Genomic DNA, 21,350 nt, shown 5'->3' on the forward strand with positions numbered 1-21,350 from the left:
CCAGAAACTCAAGAGGAAAAACATCTCCCATTGGGACAAAGTCCTTTATGCCTTCAAAACTTAGTGGAAAACATCCTCCATCAGGACAACTAATATTTAGGCCTTAATTTCATGGGAAAAAGACATTTTCCATCAGGACAATGATTTTTGCACTAAAAATGCCCAAACTTGACAAATTTTATCGTTCTGCATCGGGACTGATTTCAACTAGGGGAAAATGAGGGTCCATCGGGACAATGTGCAAAACTGACCTAATTCACCTCCTAGGAGTGGAAAAACGGCTCCTATAGGGACTTTTAGCACCTGCGAACAAAATTCACACCAAATTGCAACATTTTTTACATCTTCACACGCATTTCAAGGCAAAATTGAAACTAAACACTTAATCAAAACTCTTAGGCAAACTGACACTTAGGACCATTTTAACAATTTTAACATCCTTTCAACATTTTTACATGACACTCTCTCATAAGCAAAGGCAAACACTAGGGAATTATTGCTAAACCAAGGCAACTAGGCAAAACATCTACCCTAAAAGGCAAAAAAGTGGGGGTCCCCATTTGCAATGGGGTGATGTGTGAAAATGTCACAACAGTTCCAAGTTTGGTATCACATATAGTTACAGTTCAATTTTTGGATCAATGTGTAGTGAGATTTTTTCAAAGCATTGTATCCTTAAAGAATTTTTAAATGCAGATAGCCACAAACTATAAATCAAATTTCTCAAAACAATTGCATTCATGCAAATTTGGGCAATAAAAAACATATCACCTCCATTAACCAACCAGGAAGAATAATAGCAAGAAAAGACCAAGCAATATTTGCTTTAGAATTTCTATCCTAAATAATGGAGGAATTTTCATTGAATCTCAATAGTAATAGCCAAAATCAATCTAACTTGATGGACCCAATAGGAAAACAGCCAACAACCTAGATAAAATCACCATAGGAGGAAAATCCATGTATGAATCACTAAAATGTGAACAATGAAGCCAAAAAATCAAGAACCAAATAAACTTTCATGAAAATATGTGCTATGAGCCAATCAAATCATGCATAAACCCTAACTGGAATTACTAAAATCAAATAGAACTAACTACCTATATCCCTTGTATGACTTGAGAGATAATCCTAGATGACTTCTAAAGAGAGCCTCCTATCCACATAAATTCACAACAATGTGTACATGTACCTAGGTAGCTTAAGTTATTGCAATAAGTAGACAAGGGAGAAAGTTATGTCCCTGATGTCATGGTCCAATATAAACAAGGGTAATCTGGACTGACAAAAAAATATTGACAAACTAAAAGCAGGATGGAGAGTGTGAAGGAGAGGCAAACATACAAGCTACAACATATCAGATGATTAGACTCACATGCTCAAGCATGTTGAAAAGGTTATGAAAGCAAACTAACCAGAACCAGTTTCATGCATGAATTTGAATTTGAGTTATTGAGCCTCAGGGCTCAAATGCACCCATCCACTTCTTCATTTGTCCAAGTTAACATCCTGGCCAGTGGAGATAGTCACTAAGCTGCTACACTGTTTGCAATCTATAGTGGTCAGTTACACATCAATCAATCGCAATCGATCCTGATGACTCTAGATATATTCCATAATAAAATCCCTTGTAAAATTGATGCCTCAGAAACCAGCACAGTAGTCAAGAAAGTAGAAGACATGACTTTGATAATAAAAGAATTCTAGATTTTCTCTTTGATTTTTGGGTACAAATTGTTAGTCCAGTAGATGTAAATATCAGTTTTATCCATTGACTAAATACTGACCTAGCAGTGTAATTAGAATAATAGGAAAAGATATAAAAGGTACCAAATCAATCAGTCTATGTACATATAATTTATATGAGGTTCATTCTTAAAGCAGACACCATTTAGAAATGAATACAATACCATTACAAGGCTCTGCTTCAGAATAATTTTGTAGAGTGTAACTTTACTTCAAAATGTATTGTTACCTGAAACAATGATAATGCATATACGTCTACAAAATTAAAAGCCTTAGCCTCACCATTTGGAAAAACCAATTGTACATACCCAAAATTAAATAAATTTAACAGGCAACTAATAGGGTCTATCCATCAAACAGGCAAGAAAATTGACTTACATTTACTGCCACACTTCTAAGAGTTGTACAAAAAGATGTCAAGGAAGTGGAAATAAGGCCATCTTGTTGAACAATATCTAGAAGTACTTCAGCCACGCCAATGTCTGCAAATCTTCGTGCATGTGTGTAAGCCTGCATCACATCTCCATGTTTTTCGATGATATTTAAAACAAGTAAGCAAAGCTAGCTAGAAAAGGCTTCGTACTAAAACAAATATATATGTATGTGTAATATATATGTGTATATATATAATATGTGTGTGTGTGTATCCTACCCATTAATGTCACCTGCAATATTGCAAGCTGTCTAAGACTAATAATAAATTTTGATAATGACCCTGGAAAAACAACAATATGTGCATCGATATTTTCTCTAACCAAAAAAAAGTTCAATAGATCAAGCTTCTAATTAAATATGTTCAGTGATATCTTAACAAGACCAATTATTATAAAATGTGTTGCCTTTGAAAGAAGGCATAAACAGGTAAGAATCAAATAATTATTCCAGTTAATGACATAAAAAACAGTAATGGTCTTGGAAACAGAAGAAAATGGTAGCACTAATATCACCTATGAACAGCGCTTGTATAGTAAGTGCCAAGGTGGTACCAAGATAAAATAAATAAGGCTTGAAGGACTGAAATAATTAGTAATCCTAGAATTGATTCCACATCACTGAGGTACTTGTCAAAAACTGCTGATCTATACTAGGTTTTGATGAGTTTGATTTCTAATACAAGTGATCCAGATTTCTTTAAGATGCTACTGACAAGAAAGTTAAGAAAAATGTTAAGGTTGAAGTTGATGCATTAATGAAAAACAAAAACTTTGTGCTTCTGAATTGTCATATGGGAAAGAAATAATATGGAATAAATAAGTTTAAATAGCTAAAATCAACACAGATGGTAGTATTAATAAACAAAAGTTGAGACTAGTTGCAAAAGACTTTGCTAATAAGATATCAATTACTAAGAGACTCTTTACATAGAAAAAAAAATTGATTATTGCAGCCTCAAATGGATGGAAAGCTCACCAAATGGAGATGAAAAAGGCTCTTCTGAACAAAGATATGAATGAAGATGTTCCTCATGCAGAGGGAATTTTGTAAACAGGTAAACCGCATCTTGTTTCCATGTTCAAGAAACAGTCTTCTCAAAATCTAAATCAAGTTGTGGGGACCTACTTAACTAAACGCAATGAACAACTTTGGAATACAGGTTTTAGAGAGCATCCATATATCAAGGTGGTAGGTAGAATATGATTTGGCCACTCTCAACTTAATCATCTTATGAGGATTTTATCACAATAACCATTTCTTTTATCTTCCAATTTATATACATCATTCTTTGCCTGATGCATTTAATAGGTATTCCATGAATCTCTAAAAGATTATAGGGAGACAAGTTGTTCAGATAAACCTTATGCAAGCATATATAAAAATGACTATAGTACGGATCAATGTTACAAGACTCTGCGAGTCCAAAGGCGGGTCGCCCTTGCCGAGGCCCATGGCCTTTGGACTCGAACTTGGCCGAGTCTGGCCGAGTTTTGGCAGACTCGCCGAGTCTGTCAAGCTCAACAGACTCACCAAGTCCCGTGGGTTAGACTCTGCCACGCAGGCAGAAAACAATAAGTTAAAAAAAATGACATTATTGGCGATGACAGAGGAGGAGGCTAGAGCACAAGGAGACCCATTGGAGGACCTCAAGGATGATGTCGATGAGGATATGGATGTCACTGAGCGTGAGCCTGAGCCTCAGACACAAGCACAGATCATGGCTATAGAACTTTCCAGGACCTATCTTAGGCGCACATGTAGGACAGTCGCAGGGTCGACTGATATTGGCTCCTCTGAGCCTTAGACTTCTAGGCTCTAGCTTTTATGTTGAACTTGATGTATGTTTTGAACTTTTGATGACATGGATTTCATATTCCATGAATTTTGTAGACATTTGACACTATCTATATTTTTAATGTGTTATTTAGTTTAGCTTATTTCCTTCAGCGTGAGCCTAAAATTTGCATTTATACTTATGTGATCAATGTAAACTTGTGTATGTGCTTCCATTTGATGAGATTATTGTGTCTTTAATGTTTATTTATTAAAAAATGCATGAAAGAAGTTTAAAATCGTTAAAAATCTTTAAATTTCTTGGGTTTTTCAATTTGCCGAGTCTCAGCCAAGTCCAAGTCCGAGTCCGAGTCAAAAATCAGCTTGCCGAGTCCAAGGCAAGTCTCAAGCTTGTAACTATGGTACAAATAGATCATAGAGAAAGTTTCTGGATTAAAAAGCTATGGACATGTAAAATATAGAATAGGATCAACAATAGACTACAACATCCCTTAAATACACCCCTTCTACTTTGTCATGGGTCAATGCATTGATCGACTCACCAATAGTGAGGAGTGGATGATACAGGTTTGACAATTCATTGAGGAATTATTGACATTGTCTTTTATTGTCATCGTTAAGACCCCTTCTTGAGAGGACATCTTGGTTGAAGGAATTATTATACGATAATAATTTAAATTCTAAATAATACATATTTTATCAAATATAACATATATAATACAAATTATAATTAAAATATATATAGGTTTAAACTATTGTCTTAACCTCCCCTAGCATCCTACAATACATATATAATAATATTTAAGATCAAATAAAGAAAACTTGAAAATGAAGGAGGTATGGAACACATTGAGGAAGAATTAAATTTATGTGAAATAACTTTGGTGGGGAGAGAGGGGTCACCTGCACTCGGTAGAGGAAGGAATGGTGTCAATATTCCATTGACTATATTGCAAGAGATGGGTGTAGAGGCAGGGTATGGACATCCATGAAAGTGTAAAGAATAAAGGAATCCAATGGCATTATATAAAAAAGCACCACCAGCAGCCCTATCATCTTCAACAACTGTTATTATGCAAAGTTAGGTAGAGGAGGTTCGCTTTTTGCATTATTATAGTGCCAAGGTCCTCCAGCCAAAAAAAATTGTAGGGAAAATCTAGGTAAGCAACTCAAACTTGAGCCCTAATCAAAGAAGACACTACAAATAGCAAAGGAGGAGGGAGAGAAATTGAATTAGGCATATTTCAGCTTTTTGTTGTCCTGTTACAAATGTGTTTTGCAACACTCTGTTTCTCCTCCTCTTTTGCAATTCTTAACTCTCTGCAGCTTGGTCCACTTCATTTCTTCAACTCTCTGTCTTCTCCACTCTTTGATCTCTTCCTCTGTATATTTCAGTCTGCTCAGCACTCACCACTTACTTCTCTACAATTTCTCACACTTTTTCTCATTCGGCAATTACTCTCTATCAAGATTACCTACTCAACACAACTTTTGATCACTAGCCGCTTGTCTATCTCTCAGCCAACTCAGCTATCACACCTACATGTGTCAAGTCTTTTAAAAAAACTTCTGAATTCAATTAGCTTTGTACAACACTCAATATCCCTCCAACACAGTGTTCTAAAAAAAACAATTATTTTTTCTTCTGAGGGATCACAGCAATAGAGGATTTGATTCTCCGTCTTGGAAGAGTCTTTCAGATTGGCCACCCATAAGAAATGCATCCTCCCTATCTGATCATTCTCTGTACTTAGATTACTAAACTTAGTAATCTTTGTTTGCCCACTCAATCTAATATCCTCTATGTCGATCATCTCGAGCCCTTCAACAATCTGCAACAGGTTCACCATTAATGAAGTCTCCATCTTCTCTCGGTCTACCCTGATGAGATAGACAACTACCTTATTAAAATCTCCTATCTTCTCTATGAGTACGGACTTCTGCAATTCTGATTTTGCTTACATTCGTTCAGCATGCTTGCACATCATCCAAATGACAACCCACGTCAACCAAGGTCAACTACCCACGTGGACCACATGTCTATTGGACTACAACTGTGGCAATAAAAACCTTCCATTTGGTCATAATCTACAGTTGGGGGTATTTCGCCCAGACTTGGCTTCCATCATAGTGAAAAAGAAGTCTATCACTATAAACTGAGGGGTCTGCAAAGGGCATTTTGAGTTATATCGAAAGATCACCCTACACCGAAAACCAATTTTGTCGCCAAGATAGAGCACATGATATGCCGAAGATATTCATTATCGCCCAGACATCTAAACCATTACACTGAAATGAAGGTATTTCGGTGTAGTTACAAGCTTCGCCTAAAAGGAAAAAGGTCTTGCGAAAACAGCAAGTCTTGCCGAAAAAGCCTTTTTGCCACTATACAACACAGGGCCCCACACGACGGAAGAACCAATCCGCACCTACCACAAGACATCGTCGAGTAGGAAGGAGAAGTGGGGACTCACCGACACACGTGAACCAATCAACTGCTGCCACGTGAAAATCACTGCTCACCACACCCAACTCGAGACTCAGCCAAACACTAAAGACTTCCCTACCGAGTGCCGAGTGCAAAAACCGACGCACCAAAGAGACCCCACACATACAACTCATCGTCGCATAACTCCAAACCGCTGCCGACACGTGGAGACCAATGAGCCCGATCGAGGCCCCACCAGCAAGAAGGAATGATTTCAGTGTAGCAAACAAGATCGCAGAGAGGAGAAGAGGTTTCACCAAAATAGGCTCCTTACAACCGAAAAGAAAGATGTCGCTAGGACCAAAGGCATATCACACTGAAAGGGAAGCATATTGATATAAAGCTTGATGTCTGCAAAGGCTGATAGTAGTCATGCCAAAGTGCGAGGTTACACCGAAAAAAACTTATCGCCTAGACAGGCACTGTAGCGCCCAGACAGTTTTTATTGTCACACCAAAATCTGTAGAAAGAAGGATTTTTGACATTTTTAAATTTTGCAACTTGCACACATCAATGGCAATGAATCAAACACACTATGGGACACTTGTAGAACATGAAACCGCCTTGTGTATACCTCTGCAATACTTGAAATCACTTCATTTGTGCCTACCAGTTCCTCTACACCCTGCAATGTTTGTGTAGCATAACACGACATCTTATGCACAATTGCATGCACGACTACATAACCTGTGTGTTATGTGCATCACCTATCTTCATGTTATGCACACCTGCTTCTCTGCAACCTCTTGACATCTCTGCAACTCTTGTTGACACCAATGACAACAATGCCAACATGATTTTCCAAAGTTGATGGATTATTCAAAGGTGAAGGCACATTTCCATTGTCAGGCCCTATGTTCCATGTCCTCTTTTGAAATCCTTGACTATTACCATGGAATCCTTAGTTATTCCCTTAAAATCCTTGGTTGTTTGCTTGGTTATTTCCTTGATATCCTTGATAATCATTTTGGTGTCCTTGATAATTCCTTTGCATAGTTTGTATGTGATTGTTCTAATTTCAAAAAATATGTAACCTCGGTGGACAACTTTTTCACTTGCTCAATTAACTCCTTCATCTCATCTTTCTCTTCTTGAGTCCTTGAAGATGACGTTGAACTTTGGAGATACACCAGTTGTGATAGTGGTGCTTGAGAAAGGAGAACTCCTGGATGAAGTACTAGTTGATTGGCTGGTGGGATTTGATACACAGGTTGTGGAATCTAATTCATGACAGGTGTATTGTGCGTCGAAGCCTAGTTGAGACCATAAATCTGATTAGTCATTGCGGGTGGTCCCATATGGAGCAATGGTCCAACCACATTCTGACCTAAACCTTTACTCACTTGAATGGCTTTAGCATTTGTTGCATTTAAGTTTCTTGGAGGAGGATGAGATTGTCTAACAAACATAGCAATGAGATGATCCAAAGCAGAATAACAGATTTCCCTAGCTGATGCATCATTAACAACATAAGGGTTTTGTAACCTAGTAAAAGCCTTATGAAACTGGTTGTTAAAGGAGCTAATTGGTTCATGTTCCTACCTCTTGACCTCAATGAATTGCCTATACAATTCCAAAGGTGTAATTGGGATACCAAACTTACCTATTGTAGCGTCATAAATTGTACGCACTTGCTAGGGTGGTACAATTTCACACCTAGTTTAGCACCCGCCTTGGCGCATTTTGCATTTTGCATTGCATTTCCCCTTTAGCACTTAATTAATTAAATTAATTAGGTCTAAGGTCCTATTTTATCATCTCCCATATCATAAAGTTGGGCCCTTTCATTAAAGTGTGCCCCTTTCATTTTATTCCTCCAATACATCATTTAATTAAAAACCCTAATTAGGTCCTATTTTGAACTTGGGGGCTTGATTTCGGGGGTCAAAACATCTCAAAATCACTTGTAACTTCGGGATTCTCTCTAAAATCATCATATCCGATGGCCTTGAAAATTTGGTGAAAAGTTGTCGGGACCATGGCGCCCGGAGTGCACATGGTCCCGGACATTTTTTCCGAAATTTTAGGAGCGCGATCCAATCATAAAATAAAGCTTAACCCCGAGAAATTGGCGGGAGATTCAATCTCTAGGTCGGCCAAAAGTTGAAATTAAGACCTAGGGTTTCATATATAAGAGCTCTCTTTCTTCATTTGAAAGGATCCGAATTTTGGTTTCAAGGACCTTCTATGCAGCGAAAGAGCAGATCTTTGAAGACTTCAACAACATTCAACATCCATCCATCAAGAATTCATCAATTTCATTCATTCATTTAGGGCTTTGAAGACATTGAAGAGCAATAGGGGATTACCGACTGAAGATTGGCTTGTACCCCTCCCTTGGGGTTGGGTATGATTTCATGTTGTTTTCATGTCTTTGCATAAGCCTCATTATATCATTTGTATTCATGCTTTAGATCACTTTGCATCTTGATTTGGAGCATTTACATTATCACTTACAAGCAATTAGGGTTTACTTTCTAGGTTGCTCTAGTTTGCTTACTTGCATTTTAGGATCTTGCACACACACAAGGTCTGCACACACATTGCTGTTACAATACAACTTGGCTATTCGTGGAGGTGGAAATCACCGAAGCGAGGGTTCGTCTAAGGCAAAACCCTATATAGCCGCCCACCATACCCTTTTCAGATATAAGTGCAGGTTTCGAGATTCGGACGACGCCGCAAGTTGCAGATCCGACGGAAGCAGACTGAGACGGAACTTCACACCAAATTTTAGAGCAAAAGACCAGGACAGGGGCGTGGGGCGCCCTGGTCCTGCCAGGACAGGGGCGCTGGGCGCCCTGGTCCCTGGGACAGGGGCGCTGGGTGCCCTCGTCCTCCTGGTAGACAGCAGTTTTCAGCATTTTTGACAGCTTTCCAGGTTGCAAAACAGCAATTTCCGGAGCAGTTTCAGGGGCAGAATCAGGACAGTGGCGCCCGTGCCCCCGTCCCGAACATTTTCAGTCAGATTTTAACTCCGGGTACGCATTTGCATTCTTGTCTTATCCTTGTGTTTACAGCTTTCCATTGTTTAAGTTCAATTCTGCAATCTTGTCATTAGTTCATACTTGCATTTTGGGGTTAGGAATTGAACTTGCATCATTTTATCTTTCAATTACAACAAAGGAATAGACATCCTAATAGGTAGCCCGTGGCTCTCTCTTCCACAAAAAGAAGTAGCCAATTGTGTGATACCTCTAGGCTCTTTCGTATTCCACAAGTGTGTGGTTGAAAGTGAGATTAGGGCATGTTTGCTTAGTGTCACTTTTTCTCCTACACACCTATAAAAGCCATTTTCAATAATTCCCAGGAGTTTATGGAGGATGTAGACAAATGGATAAACCAATAAAAAGATTCTTCCCCCAAGGGATAAGGAAAGAGTCTGCATGCCACATCCACATATTCAATCTATCTGTTGCGCAATGCATCCTCAAAAATCTTGATATGTTCCTCAATAGTTTGGTTTGGTTCATTCACTTGAAATTTGGAACAAAACTTGTCAAGACTCTTAGACATCTCATGATAGTTAGTGAAGGTGAGTGAAGAGGGGTCAGTAACCAACCATGTCACACCATTAGGAGCAACTTGTACCATTGTTGGATTGACTATTTGAAATGGAACTGCATGAACTGGAACTACCTAAAATGGAACTTGTTGAATTGTGGCCTACTAGTTGAAGGACCTAGTTCACTAGAATCTGCAATTCCATTCTTTCCCTTATGCTTATAGAATTGCAACTCCACAAAATTTTGTACAACCTTTATGGGGTAAATGAATCGATTCTATCCATCTTGTTGCCCTTCTTCTAGCGCCAATTATGTTGATGTGTGTTTTGTGACACTCACCAACACAGAATAAAATACCTCGTATTCTATCTATAGACACCTAATTTTGTCCACTTAATTAAATGAATATTTAGTATTTATTTGATTATTTAACCATTGATCAACAATTCATTAAATTAATTCATCTTAGCCCTCTTCTCCTATTAATTAAATAAATTATTCAATTTATTTGAAATAAATCATTAAACTATATTCAGACAGTTAATTAAATAAATAAAGCATATTTGTTTAATTAACCCCCTTCTTGCATAATATTTATTTAAATCCCTAAAATCCCATCCCTCACATTTAAATAAATAAATATTTATTTAAATTCCTAAATCCCTCACCCACTTGCACTTTCTAGAAAATGCAAGTTGCAAGTTAAACCCTTCTCCTAATCACGTCTAAACCCCTATTATTATCCTAATAACCCTCTAAGTGTTTGCACATTCCTAAACTAAGGGATTAGGAAGGAGTCACTTCTCAAAACATTTAAGGCTCCTACAAAGCATTAAAAGCCTTTTCTCTTCCACAAGCTAACCCACATGGGTCTTTGACCAACCTAACCCACCTTTAACCCTTGCACATTCCCCCAACCCTTGGTTAAAAGCTTAATCCTTAACCCAACCATCCATTGTAACCCTCAAGTCCCCTCAAGCCTTAAAGGCTTTGACCAATATAACCCTTTAACCCTTGCACATTCCTTTACCCCTTGGATAAAAGCTTTATCCATTATCCTAACATTAACCTAACCACCCATGGTAACCATCATGTCTCTTCAAGCATTTAATGCTTTGTCCTTCTCCTCTCAAGCCTTCCCTTGTTGACAATTGTCAACATGTGATTGGCTTGAAGGAGAACATATGGATTAAGGATCACCACTTCCTCAGGCAATCCTAACCCTTCCTCAATCAACCCAATCTCAACCCTTCATTTGCCCATTTTGCCTATAAATAGGGCTCATTCCTTCATTGTTGAGGGACACACAAAGAAGAGTTATCCATGCATTGTTATTTTGCTTAGATTTTGAATGATTTGTATGATGTTTTAGCTCTTCCGCTTGCTAGTTTACATTATCACTTCATTTGCATCCTCATCCACACTTGACATAATCAACCATCTCCCATCCTCCATTTGACATCCCTTTTCTGCTAAGTGTTCAAACTGAGGGCATACTTCACGTAGCAGTAGGATCTTGGAGAGGAGGAGGGCAAGGAAGACTCATGGAATTGGGAGCATCATGGGGAAATTTCATATTCATTTCATTTTGTTTATTTCCTAGCTTCTTGTTTACTAATCTTTCTTGATATGTTTTGAAAGGGTTTGAGTTCATTATGTTTATGGTTGAGCATGTTATTTAGATGATCTCTTATTGGTTTTCCACTAATCTTCATTTTTCATTGCATCACTATCCTCTCTTGAACAAGGAAACCTCAAATGCTAAACAATTTGATCAAATAAGGCAACCCCAATATTTACAATGCGACTTTACGATGGATAGACTTAGTGAAAATATGATTTGTTGATATCACAAAGGGACTTACATAATTGTTTGGGATCTTATCAATTCTTTTCCTTTCAATAACGTATGATTTTGCAATAGGGCTCTCCAACTAATTCTATGAAATATCTCGTGAAACAAAATGCAAAAAGGATAAGGGTTTAGTAATCTAATCTACTTCTAACAATGCAAGAAACTATTGTAGACTTAGTGAAACCAAACCAAGCTTTGCTTCACCATGAGGAAATACTACACAAAGATGATGCAATCTTCAAGAGGTGTGCAAATGATTTTCAAATCACTTATACACATCAACACGATAGGCATGCAAACCAATGACCATAAAAGCAATTAAAGTTAAAACTTTCAAATGAGTTCAAACTAATCATGCATTGCAACATGCAACCAACAAATTACAAATAATATAAAATAAGGGTTTCACCATGAATCAACAACAATCTCTTCCATTCAACTATACAACTTGATGTAAACAAATCTTAAACTAAATGAGAAGTAGGAAACCATGCTAAAATCCCAAAACAACACAAATTCTCACCAAACTTCAATGAGTTTGTATTTATTCTGGCAGTATTCCAGCAATAATTTCACAAAAGTCTCTTGCCTCAAATGAAATGAGCAAGCCTTATATAGATCTCTCAATTACAAACCAAGGGCCCAAATTGATTCTAAATCAACAGCCAAGATAAATCGAAGAAGCCCTAAGTGGAGTTAGTTACAACTACCACCTGATCCACTAACTTTTATTAAATATAGACCAATGAAAAATAGAGTATCCTCATTGGCACAATTTGCGAGGAGCAAGAGCAAATAGGAAAATTCAATGTCACCTAGGACTATAACAAGCTACACTCTAGGAAAGTGCACCTCTTATCTCTTTCCTTGATAGCAAATTCAATGAATCAAGACATGATGATGCCAAGATTTTCTATTGGTGGACTTGGCATGCCCTCCACCTTGTACTCAATGATTGACAAGTCAGTTGTACATATGGCAAAAATCCTTTCCCATTTTGATCCTCTTCTTGAACACTATTCATGAAAGTCATGAACGAAGTAGCATCCTCTAATTGATCTTTTGAAATGGAACTTGTGGCTTTGAAGAAGATACTTTTCATTTTATCTTTCAATTCACCCACATTCATATCTCATCATCATTCACTTCTTTTCCCAACATTACCTCCACAACAACAAGGATTCTATCCTGAATTCCCTTGACCATGTCCCCTAACTAAATGCTATCTTCCTTTACCTTCTCAAAGACTTCCTTTCTCATCATAAATGCACAATACGATCGGTGAAAATCAAATGCTTGATTTGCTTCCATCACATTTCCATCCACCAAAGTTTGTTTAGGAATATCCTGAGTTGCTGAGTTCGGTACTCCTATGCCCCATACCCAGACCGGGTCCGCCTAGGTTTAGGTTCGCACCCGAATCCGAATTGGGTTCACCCTTCGCCGTCGAAAAAAATTTGCAAGCAAAAATGCATGTGCCTCACGTCGTCGGTAGAGTTCTCGGTTGGCAAACGCAATGAATCTCTTCCAACCCGATGTGCTCATAACTATAAATCCGAGCACTTCGACACCTATCACTTTCTCAGTACCTAAGTCTTCATTCCTTTTCTTTAGCAAAGCCCTATTCTTTTTATTGAGCTCACACCATTGAATGCCTCTGAATTGCCTACCCAACTCAACCTGCATTTCCATCACCAACTAATCCAAACAACCCGCATTAGAATTATGCTTTTCTTTCATTCGATAATATAATGAATAAAAAATTATATATAGATTGGCTACAGTTTTAAATTAATTCATTAATTATTATATATTATTATTATATAATATAATATGAATATCTATTATATTACATAATAATATTGTTATAATATTGTTAACCCTACTTTTTGAGGAGTGAAAATTGTTGGAATTCTTGTGTTAAACAATTTGAGTCGATAACGATATTCAACGAAAAATGAATATATGCAAAGCATGAATATGTGTGATTTCTTTTCATTTGACGAAGTCAAGAGGTCTAACCGATCAATTTCTTTAAAAAGAAAAAAATTATTATTAAAAGCCATTTTAGCCTATGTCATGAGTCATAAGAAAAGAATCTTAAAGTTGTTTTAATGTTCGTGTCATTCAAGAAATTTAGAAACCCCTTGACGAAACAACCTACTATCAACAATGTCTTGTAAATGTACCAATGACACAAGAAGTGAATTTGCCTATGATAGGGATGGTCTTCCTATTCCGTGGTTAACTATTAATTTTTGGCTTTGAAAGAGAGTAAAATGACTCGGACGGACTTCATTGCCGAATGCACCCTTATCCGTCCTTGTGATATGTAATGTGATAATCGTATTATACAATCGAGTTTGAAATATAGATTGTGGGTTTTCATAGCATGGAGGTAAGACACTTCAAAGAATGGTTTTGAGATTCTTACACTAGAAGCGACTCACTTGGGAAATATACACCATCGGTGGTTTAAGCCGGCAGTTAACCAAGTGTTAGCGGCAGGTTGGTAGAACAATCAAAGCGCCTATATTCACCAAGTTCAGAAAGTGAGTTGATTGTTATCGCCAAGTTGGTAAATAACATAAGTAACCGATATGTTTTCACGCAAAGTTTTGACAACTTCTTCATCGGTAAGTTGGTGGAGTCCATATATAAAAAAAGAACAAACTAATTCACTTTATTTCAATATCCCACGGCAACTTGTGGATGGAGATTAAACCACCGATAGATAAAGATCCAATTATCATTAATGAAGTGTTGATGGCCAGATTATCGCTAAGTTGAAAGCATCAAATTACCAATATGTTTCTTCGCATAACGTGGGAAAATTTAAAGTTGTATTGACCCCTCATGATAAATGTAAATAACTTAGCAATCGCCTCCATGCACCGGCAAGTTAACAAGATACCAATACATGCTAAGTTGCTGTTCTTATCGGCAAAGGAGAATTTTAAAGAAAGAAGACCAAGAATCCCACGTGGTGCATAAAAGATGTTATTGTATCGTGCTTTAAGAAGAATAGCCACGATTTTGTTTCATTATCACTGAGTTGGTGGGAATCATCAAATTACCGATACATTCCATTCCTACGCACAACGTGGAAAAACTTAAAGTCATGTAACTGTTTCATACACCGGTGAGTTGGCCAACCTTAACAAGATGCCGATACACTTCAATTCCTCTCTATTCTCATCGGCAAGATGTGAGTATTTCAAAAGACAACGCCTTCCCCTTGAACGTCCATCTGGCGGATTGAATACACCACGTGGCTTGTGAAAGATAGCAAAATCGGTTTTTATAACTACCTATTACCCATTTGCTTTGCATGCCGATAGATATGCATGCTATCGTGCTCTCTAACTCCACTCGCAGGTATTGAATATGAAATGTTTAAGCGCCTTGTATTCTGCAGATACGTGGTATGTGTATCAGATGGCTCCTTTCACGCAGATACAACTGGCGAGTGCTAGTTGATATTTGACTAGTTTCTAAGTCATTTCCTTTTCTTCATGACAAAACTTTAGAAATATCTTGCCATTCTTGGTAGTATTATTTCTGTTGATACGTATTAGTGCTGCCAATTATATAAGATTTTACAGTTACAAATGCTCTGGTTGACATACATGCAAAAGACGACAAGGTGTTTCAAGAGATGTCATCGCATGGAGTTTTTTAAAAAAAAAAAAAAACTTTTTTTAATATATATATATGCAATTGAAGTTTGCATACAATGAGGATTAATTTTATCGAATGGCTCAAAAGAAATCTCATCTCATAGAATGCATGAAATGGGAGATTTAGAAAAGCATAAATGATCAAATGGCAAGGTTTCTGTCAGATTTGTTTCGACTTGCCGCATTTCAGAATAGATGTCATTTCACAGATACCTGCTATAGGCAGAGGATTTCGATAGAAGCAGGTTACGGCAATAGTGGATCCAGATGTAGAGTCATCAGTAACAAAGGCAAAGACACTTCCTCAAATAAATGTGGTCGCAACACAGAATGAATTAGTTGAAGAGGTTTTCGAAGCTTTCAAGTCTGTAAAACGTACATCCAAACATAAAGAATGGGTATGCATGATTACTTTCTGCACTGGCAGAGTAATGTGTTATAAAAGAGTTTTAAAGACTTCCTTGTGATTAAAGAAGAACTTGTGTAAGTTTCAGTTCAAATCGATATCATTCATGCATTGAAGAATACTGGGTCGGTTTACTTCAAAACCCATGCTCGCTATCTCAAAGAGCTTTAAATATGTTATGAGTATTCTTTTCAAATACAGATTGAAGAAGGAGTTGTGTCAGATACCATGAAATATGGAGAATGAGAGATATGATTTATTTAATAAATTATCTCAAAGAAACGTAATGCAATGATTCTAGCAGTAGCATGGTATTGTTTTAAATGATCTTTCAAGTTTTCAAACCTATGGGATAAGAGGGAGTCGAGATATTTTTAAACATTGTTTAATTTGCTGCAATTGGTAATAACAAGACGCTTTAAGAACTTCTTAGTATAAGAATCTGCAAAACACATCAACATGAAATACAAGGCTCAAGAGTATGAGTATGCCCCGCTGATCACCACCATGATTCCGGAGGTTCATGATACCAAGATTGGGCACATTAATTTGCAGGAGATCAAAAAGTTCTTCATGGAAGGTGACAGATCAAAGTTGTCTTGTAGAGTGGCAGAAAGCGGCTTGATTAAAGCAGCATGTTTTCCCATATCAATTCAATGTACAGATTTGGTGCTAGAATGCCCAAAAAGATATAATCCCGATGCAAGAGAGATAAGAGCTGCAGATGGATCCTTAATGGCCAAACTTGATGGAATTTCAATAGCTATTATTCTTCGTTTGCCATATAAGGAAAAGGTCACTCACATCGATAAGCAAAAAGCTTACAAATACTTCAACGATAATAGAAGCAAATGCCTCAACAATCTGGCTAAAGAATGGATGGTTGCGCCACGAGGAGGACAGTCTCAGCTTCCAAAAACACTCCATCGTTCTCTTTTCATCAAAGAGATTTGTTACTTGATTATCTTACTCCATAGAGTGACAGGAGTCCTGACTCCACTGAGTTTGAAATGTGGATGTATCTCTTCATAACAGTCATCTCTGCCGGTAAGCAATTCATTGACTGGGGCCATTTCATCAGCAACCGCATACATGACCAGTTAGTGCACTTCAAAACAAGTCAACGCTTCCATATGACCTCTTACTTGATATATGCTATTGCTAATTTGAGGTCATGGCCAGGGTTAAGTACTAATGGTGTCCTGAATCAAGAAACTCAAGTTTACCATTATTACAAGCAATTGCAACTTGAGGAAAGCTTTGTGTATTTTAGGCGGGTGAATGATGCTTTCACAATGTGGGCAGTAAGGTTATTACAAGGAGACATTGCCACCAGAATATCAAAGGAAGCCGCTAAATTGATAAAGAAATATGGAAGTTTCTTCATCCAGTTTCCAAGATTCACCTATCTTCGAGTAGGAGGATTTGAAGGTTATCCACTCAAGTTACCCAGATATGTTGATGATAAGCTCATTTTAGTTGAGCTTTGTCGGCAATTGGTTTCAGTTCAAAAGAAATGTAGAGATAGAAAAAATAAAGGGGTAGCCTTTCCCATTTGTCTCGGGCACTATAGATGTGATTCAAGTTCAAGAGCAGATGAGACAGAAAAAGCTTTATCTAAGATCAACTTGTATCCATACCAGATGAGGTTCCCTTTTGATAGCAAGGGTTATGTCAAGAACAGCTTAAAGTTAGGTCCTGGTTATTTTCATTTTCCTAATCTCGAAGACTTTTGGGAAGATTGTGAAGATGAGTTCAAAGTTAGAAAAAGAGATTGGACAAGGTTGACTTTGAAGCAAATGAACGATTTCAAGATGGATTGGACCATACAAGGCATTGAAGATGATGGATCTGATTTGATTGATCCTATCTATTTTGAGCAAGTCCAGTCCCAGCCACTTCCCAATTTGAATTGGGCAGACCCGGAAATGAGAGATGTCAGAGAAAGAACAAGTTTTGTAATCAAGAATTCTAAAGCCTGGATTAAGAAGAAGGTTACTCAAATGACTGCTACCAGACCAACAAAGGAAACTCCAAGAAGGAAAGGAAGTCAGCTTGAGAGCTCTACGTCACTGCATTCTTCCCATGCTCCAGCTAGGGATACTCCTTCTTACCAGAATACTCAAGGAAGTGATGGAGATGAAGACCCTCCAAGGAGGAACAATCTTCAAAACACATGTGGTGATGAACCCCGACAAAAGAGGAAGAAACCCAGAGCAAAAGACATAGAAGAAAATTCTATTGCAAGTCAAGTAAAGGATCAAGTTCCAGCGGAAATTCTGGATGACACAAGATTTGATGATGGAATGCATTCCATATCTCCCTCAGTTCCTATTGAATCCCTACGACAAGAAGCACAACAAAATACTTTAGTCATGGATTCATCATTTCCAAGCAATCCAAGCAATCAATTTGAAGAAATCAGAGAGGTGACTACAACACTGGTAGCAAGACAGGAAAACATCCAAGAGTCCACAAAAAATTCTTCATTCCCATAATTAGAACAAAGTCTATTGAAGAAGAGGAAGGTAGAAAAGCTAGTGGTACTTGAATTTAGTAGCATATCTGATCTCTTTGAAAGAGCTGAAAAACCGAAGAAACTCAAAGTATCCTCAAGAATAAAGACTGATCCAAATTCAAGGAATATGTGCTTAGAGATTGCTCAACCCATAACTGAGAAGGATACAAATGAGGCCACCTCTGCAGACTTTGTTGTGACAAAGATTGATATGGGACCTTCTTCTCATGAGTTTGATATTCAGAACTTTAATGTGATGGCAGCCAGAATGGTGGAGAGAAGTGAAAGGATAAGCAATCCAAGGATCAATTGAAACAACAAGTGCACACTTTGTCTTCTTACTTGAGATCCGTAGTTGATACCTCCACTATGCCACTAAGTGTAGATCGCCAGCCAATTATATTTACACCAGAAGGAGTAATTGAAAGGAATGTTATGGATAATCTTCAAAAATACCAAGCCTATGGAAAGGTAATTGAAGGTTGGGTAGAAAAGGTCAAAACTCTTGCATGTAATTTCCTAGTCCAAGCAAAATCTATCCATGATGAGGCCTTAATAAAGAAAAATACTATTGAGCAAGACTTGAAGAATGTCAAGAAAGAGGAAACAACTTGGAAGGAAATTGTGAATGATTTCAAACAAATGATAGAAATTGGAATGGACACCCTTGCAACTGAGAAAATCCTGCCTAATAATGAAAAAGATTATCTAGAAATATGGATAGAAAGCATTAACTGGAAACTAGTGATCATAGATCAAGTTTCATCAGAGTTAGAAAAGCTCATGTTTTCATGTGATCAAGTGTGTCCCAAACTCCAAGGACAACTCACTGCTCTTCTCCCAGATGTGACATTGATGGAAGATTTGCAGGTGTTACAGAATAGCTTCCAGAACATGGTAGATCAACAACTTTTTAATAGGACAAACTTCAATGAAAATACCAGGGAAAAATTGATTGATATTTATTCATCCTTGAGAATCTCTGTCTCAGATACTCAGCATGGTGACAGAACTAAGTGGCGTTCATAGAAACTTGAAGACATGGAAAATGAGGATAGCCAACATCCTAATTCCCAAAGGAAAATCTGTCACTTCAGCCATCCGACTTTTCAGAATCTTCAGAGACAAAGGACCTGGACAACATAATGTGCCTACAGAAGCATCAACCTCATCAGCAGCGCAAGGAGTTAACTTAGAATAAGTGCAGAGTTGCACTTTGTATAGTCTTCATTTTTGTTGTGTTACTCGCATCATGTTTTTGTCTTTCTTTGTAAATAACTCTCATGATCGAGTTTCCTTTCTCTCATCTCTATTTCTGTATTGTAATAAAGGATAATCTTGGCTCTTTTCATATGAGGTAGTTATCCTAAGTTCTCATTTTGGGTAGTTATTCTAAGTAGTTATTTCTCCCAAAGTTGAGGAAGTTATTTCAAGTAGTTGAGGAAGTTATAAAGTAGTTATAAAGGTGGTTAGGGTAGTTACCTCAGGTGGTTACTTCACCTATATATACCTCATTATTATTCAATGTGAGGGGATTCCACTTTTTCACAAGCTTTGTATAAGAGACTTGGATAGTGTTATTCAAGCAATTAAGCAATAGAGATCAATTTAGATGTGTGTTCAACTTATTCTCATGGGTTATTATCAATGTTCTTATGTTTAATTGATGATTACCTAATGCTTTCCCTTTAACATTGAATGTGAAGAAGTTTATTTCAAGTTTTGGTATCTCAAACTTGATTATATGGAATTTATTTTAAACTAGATTCATACCTTGTATGGCGTTCAATCTTTCTTTATTGTTCGTTCTTTAAATTTTCAAAAAATCCAAATACCCCCATTATACGAGGGAGTTGCCCCTCTCAAACGCAGAGAAGAATTACCATTTCTTTGTGATTCTTCAACTGTTGTGAACGCTTTGTTGCTAATTACAGGGCAAAACAGAGTTTTTCAAGAAAGCGTCTTAAAGCAACAAATCTGTTTACCAACAAATATAATATAATAGATATTATATTATAATATATTACAATATTGTATTATATTATAATATTGTTATCATGTAGTATAATAGATATTATAATATAATACAATATTATAATATATTATAATATTATATTATATTATAATATTATATTATATTATAATATTGTATTATATTATAATATTATATTATATTATAATATTGTATTATATTATAATATCTATTATACTATATTATAACAATATTATAATATAATATACAATATTATTATATAATATAATATAATAGATATTCATATTATATTATATTATATTATATTATAATATCTATTATACTATATTATAACAATATTATATATTAATATACAATATTATTATATAATATAATATAATAGATATTCATATTATATTATATTATATTATAATATATTATATAATAATATTGTATATTAATATATAGTATTATTAATTTATTATATAATATAATATTAATATACAATATTATTGTATATTATATATAGTTTTTGCATATAATATGTATATATACTATTAAATGTATTTCATATAATATATATATATACACATGCACGAACGAACCCAAAGGGCAAAAAGAAAATTGCCTGAACCCAAACCGGTAACTTAGATAATATCCATCAACACATGCAAATGTGGAATAGTCTTTTCCTGAACAACCTGAAATTCATCACACAATGCAAGTATGACTTGAATCCTATCTTGAATGGATACAACTCTCTCATATATCCATACCAATTCCTCGATGAATTCATTTGCTTTATCAAATACACTTCCAATACATTTCTCTCATGCTTGTGCTGTTGACTTCATTCCTTCCAGATTTTCAACTAATTCCTTTGAAAGTGCTGCAGGAGGGATTCATCAAGAGTCTGTTGTGACCTTTTCACACATCGCCCCATTGATAAC

The 21,350-nt window shown here is 36.5% G+C and overlaps 1 protein-coding gene across 1 annotated transcript in view; it reads right to left on the reverse strand.

Annotated features, from left to right (window-relative positions):
- The window catches only part of LOC131035484 (uncharacterized), a 170,377-nt gene that overhangs the window by 37,972 nt on the left and 111,055 nt on the right, over positions 1-21,350 (reverse strand). Inside the window, exon 4 of the mRNA XM_057967190.2 lies at positions 2,125-2,256. Within this exon, the coding sequence (XP_057823173.2) occupies positions 2,125-2,256 (132 nt within the window). The remainder of the gene's footprint in view (positions 1-2,124; positions 2,257-21,350) is intronic.

The sequence above is a fragment of the Cryptomeria japonica genome, chromosome 10 (genome assembly GCF_030272615.1).
Source record: "Cryptomeria japonica chromosome 10, Sugi_1.0, whole genome shotgun sequence".
Classification (NCBI taxonomy): Eukaryota; Viridiplantae; Streptophyta; class Pinopsida; order Cupressales; family Cupressaceae; genus Cryptomeria; species Cryptomeria japonica.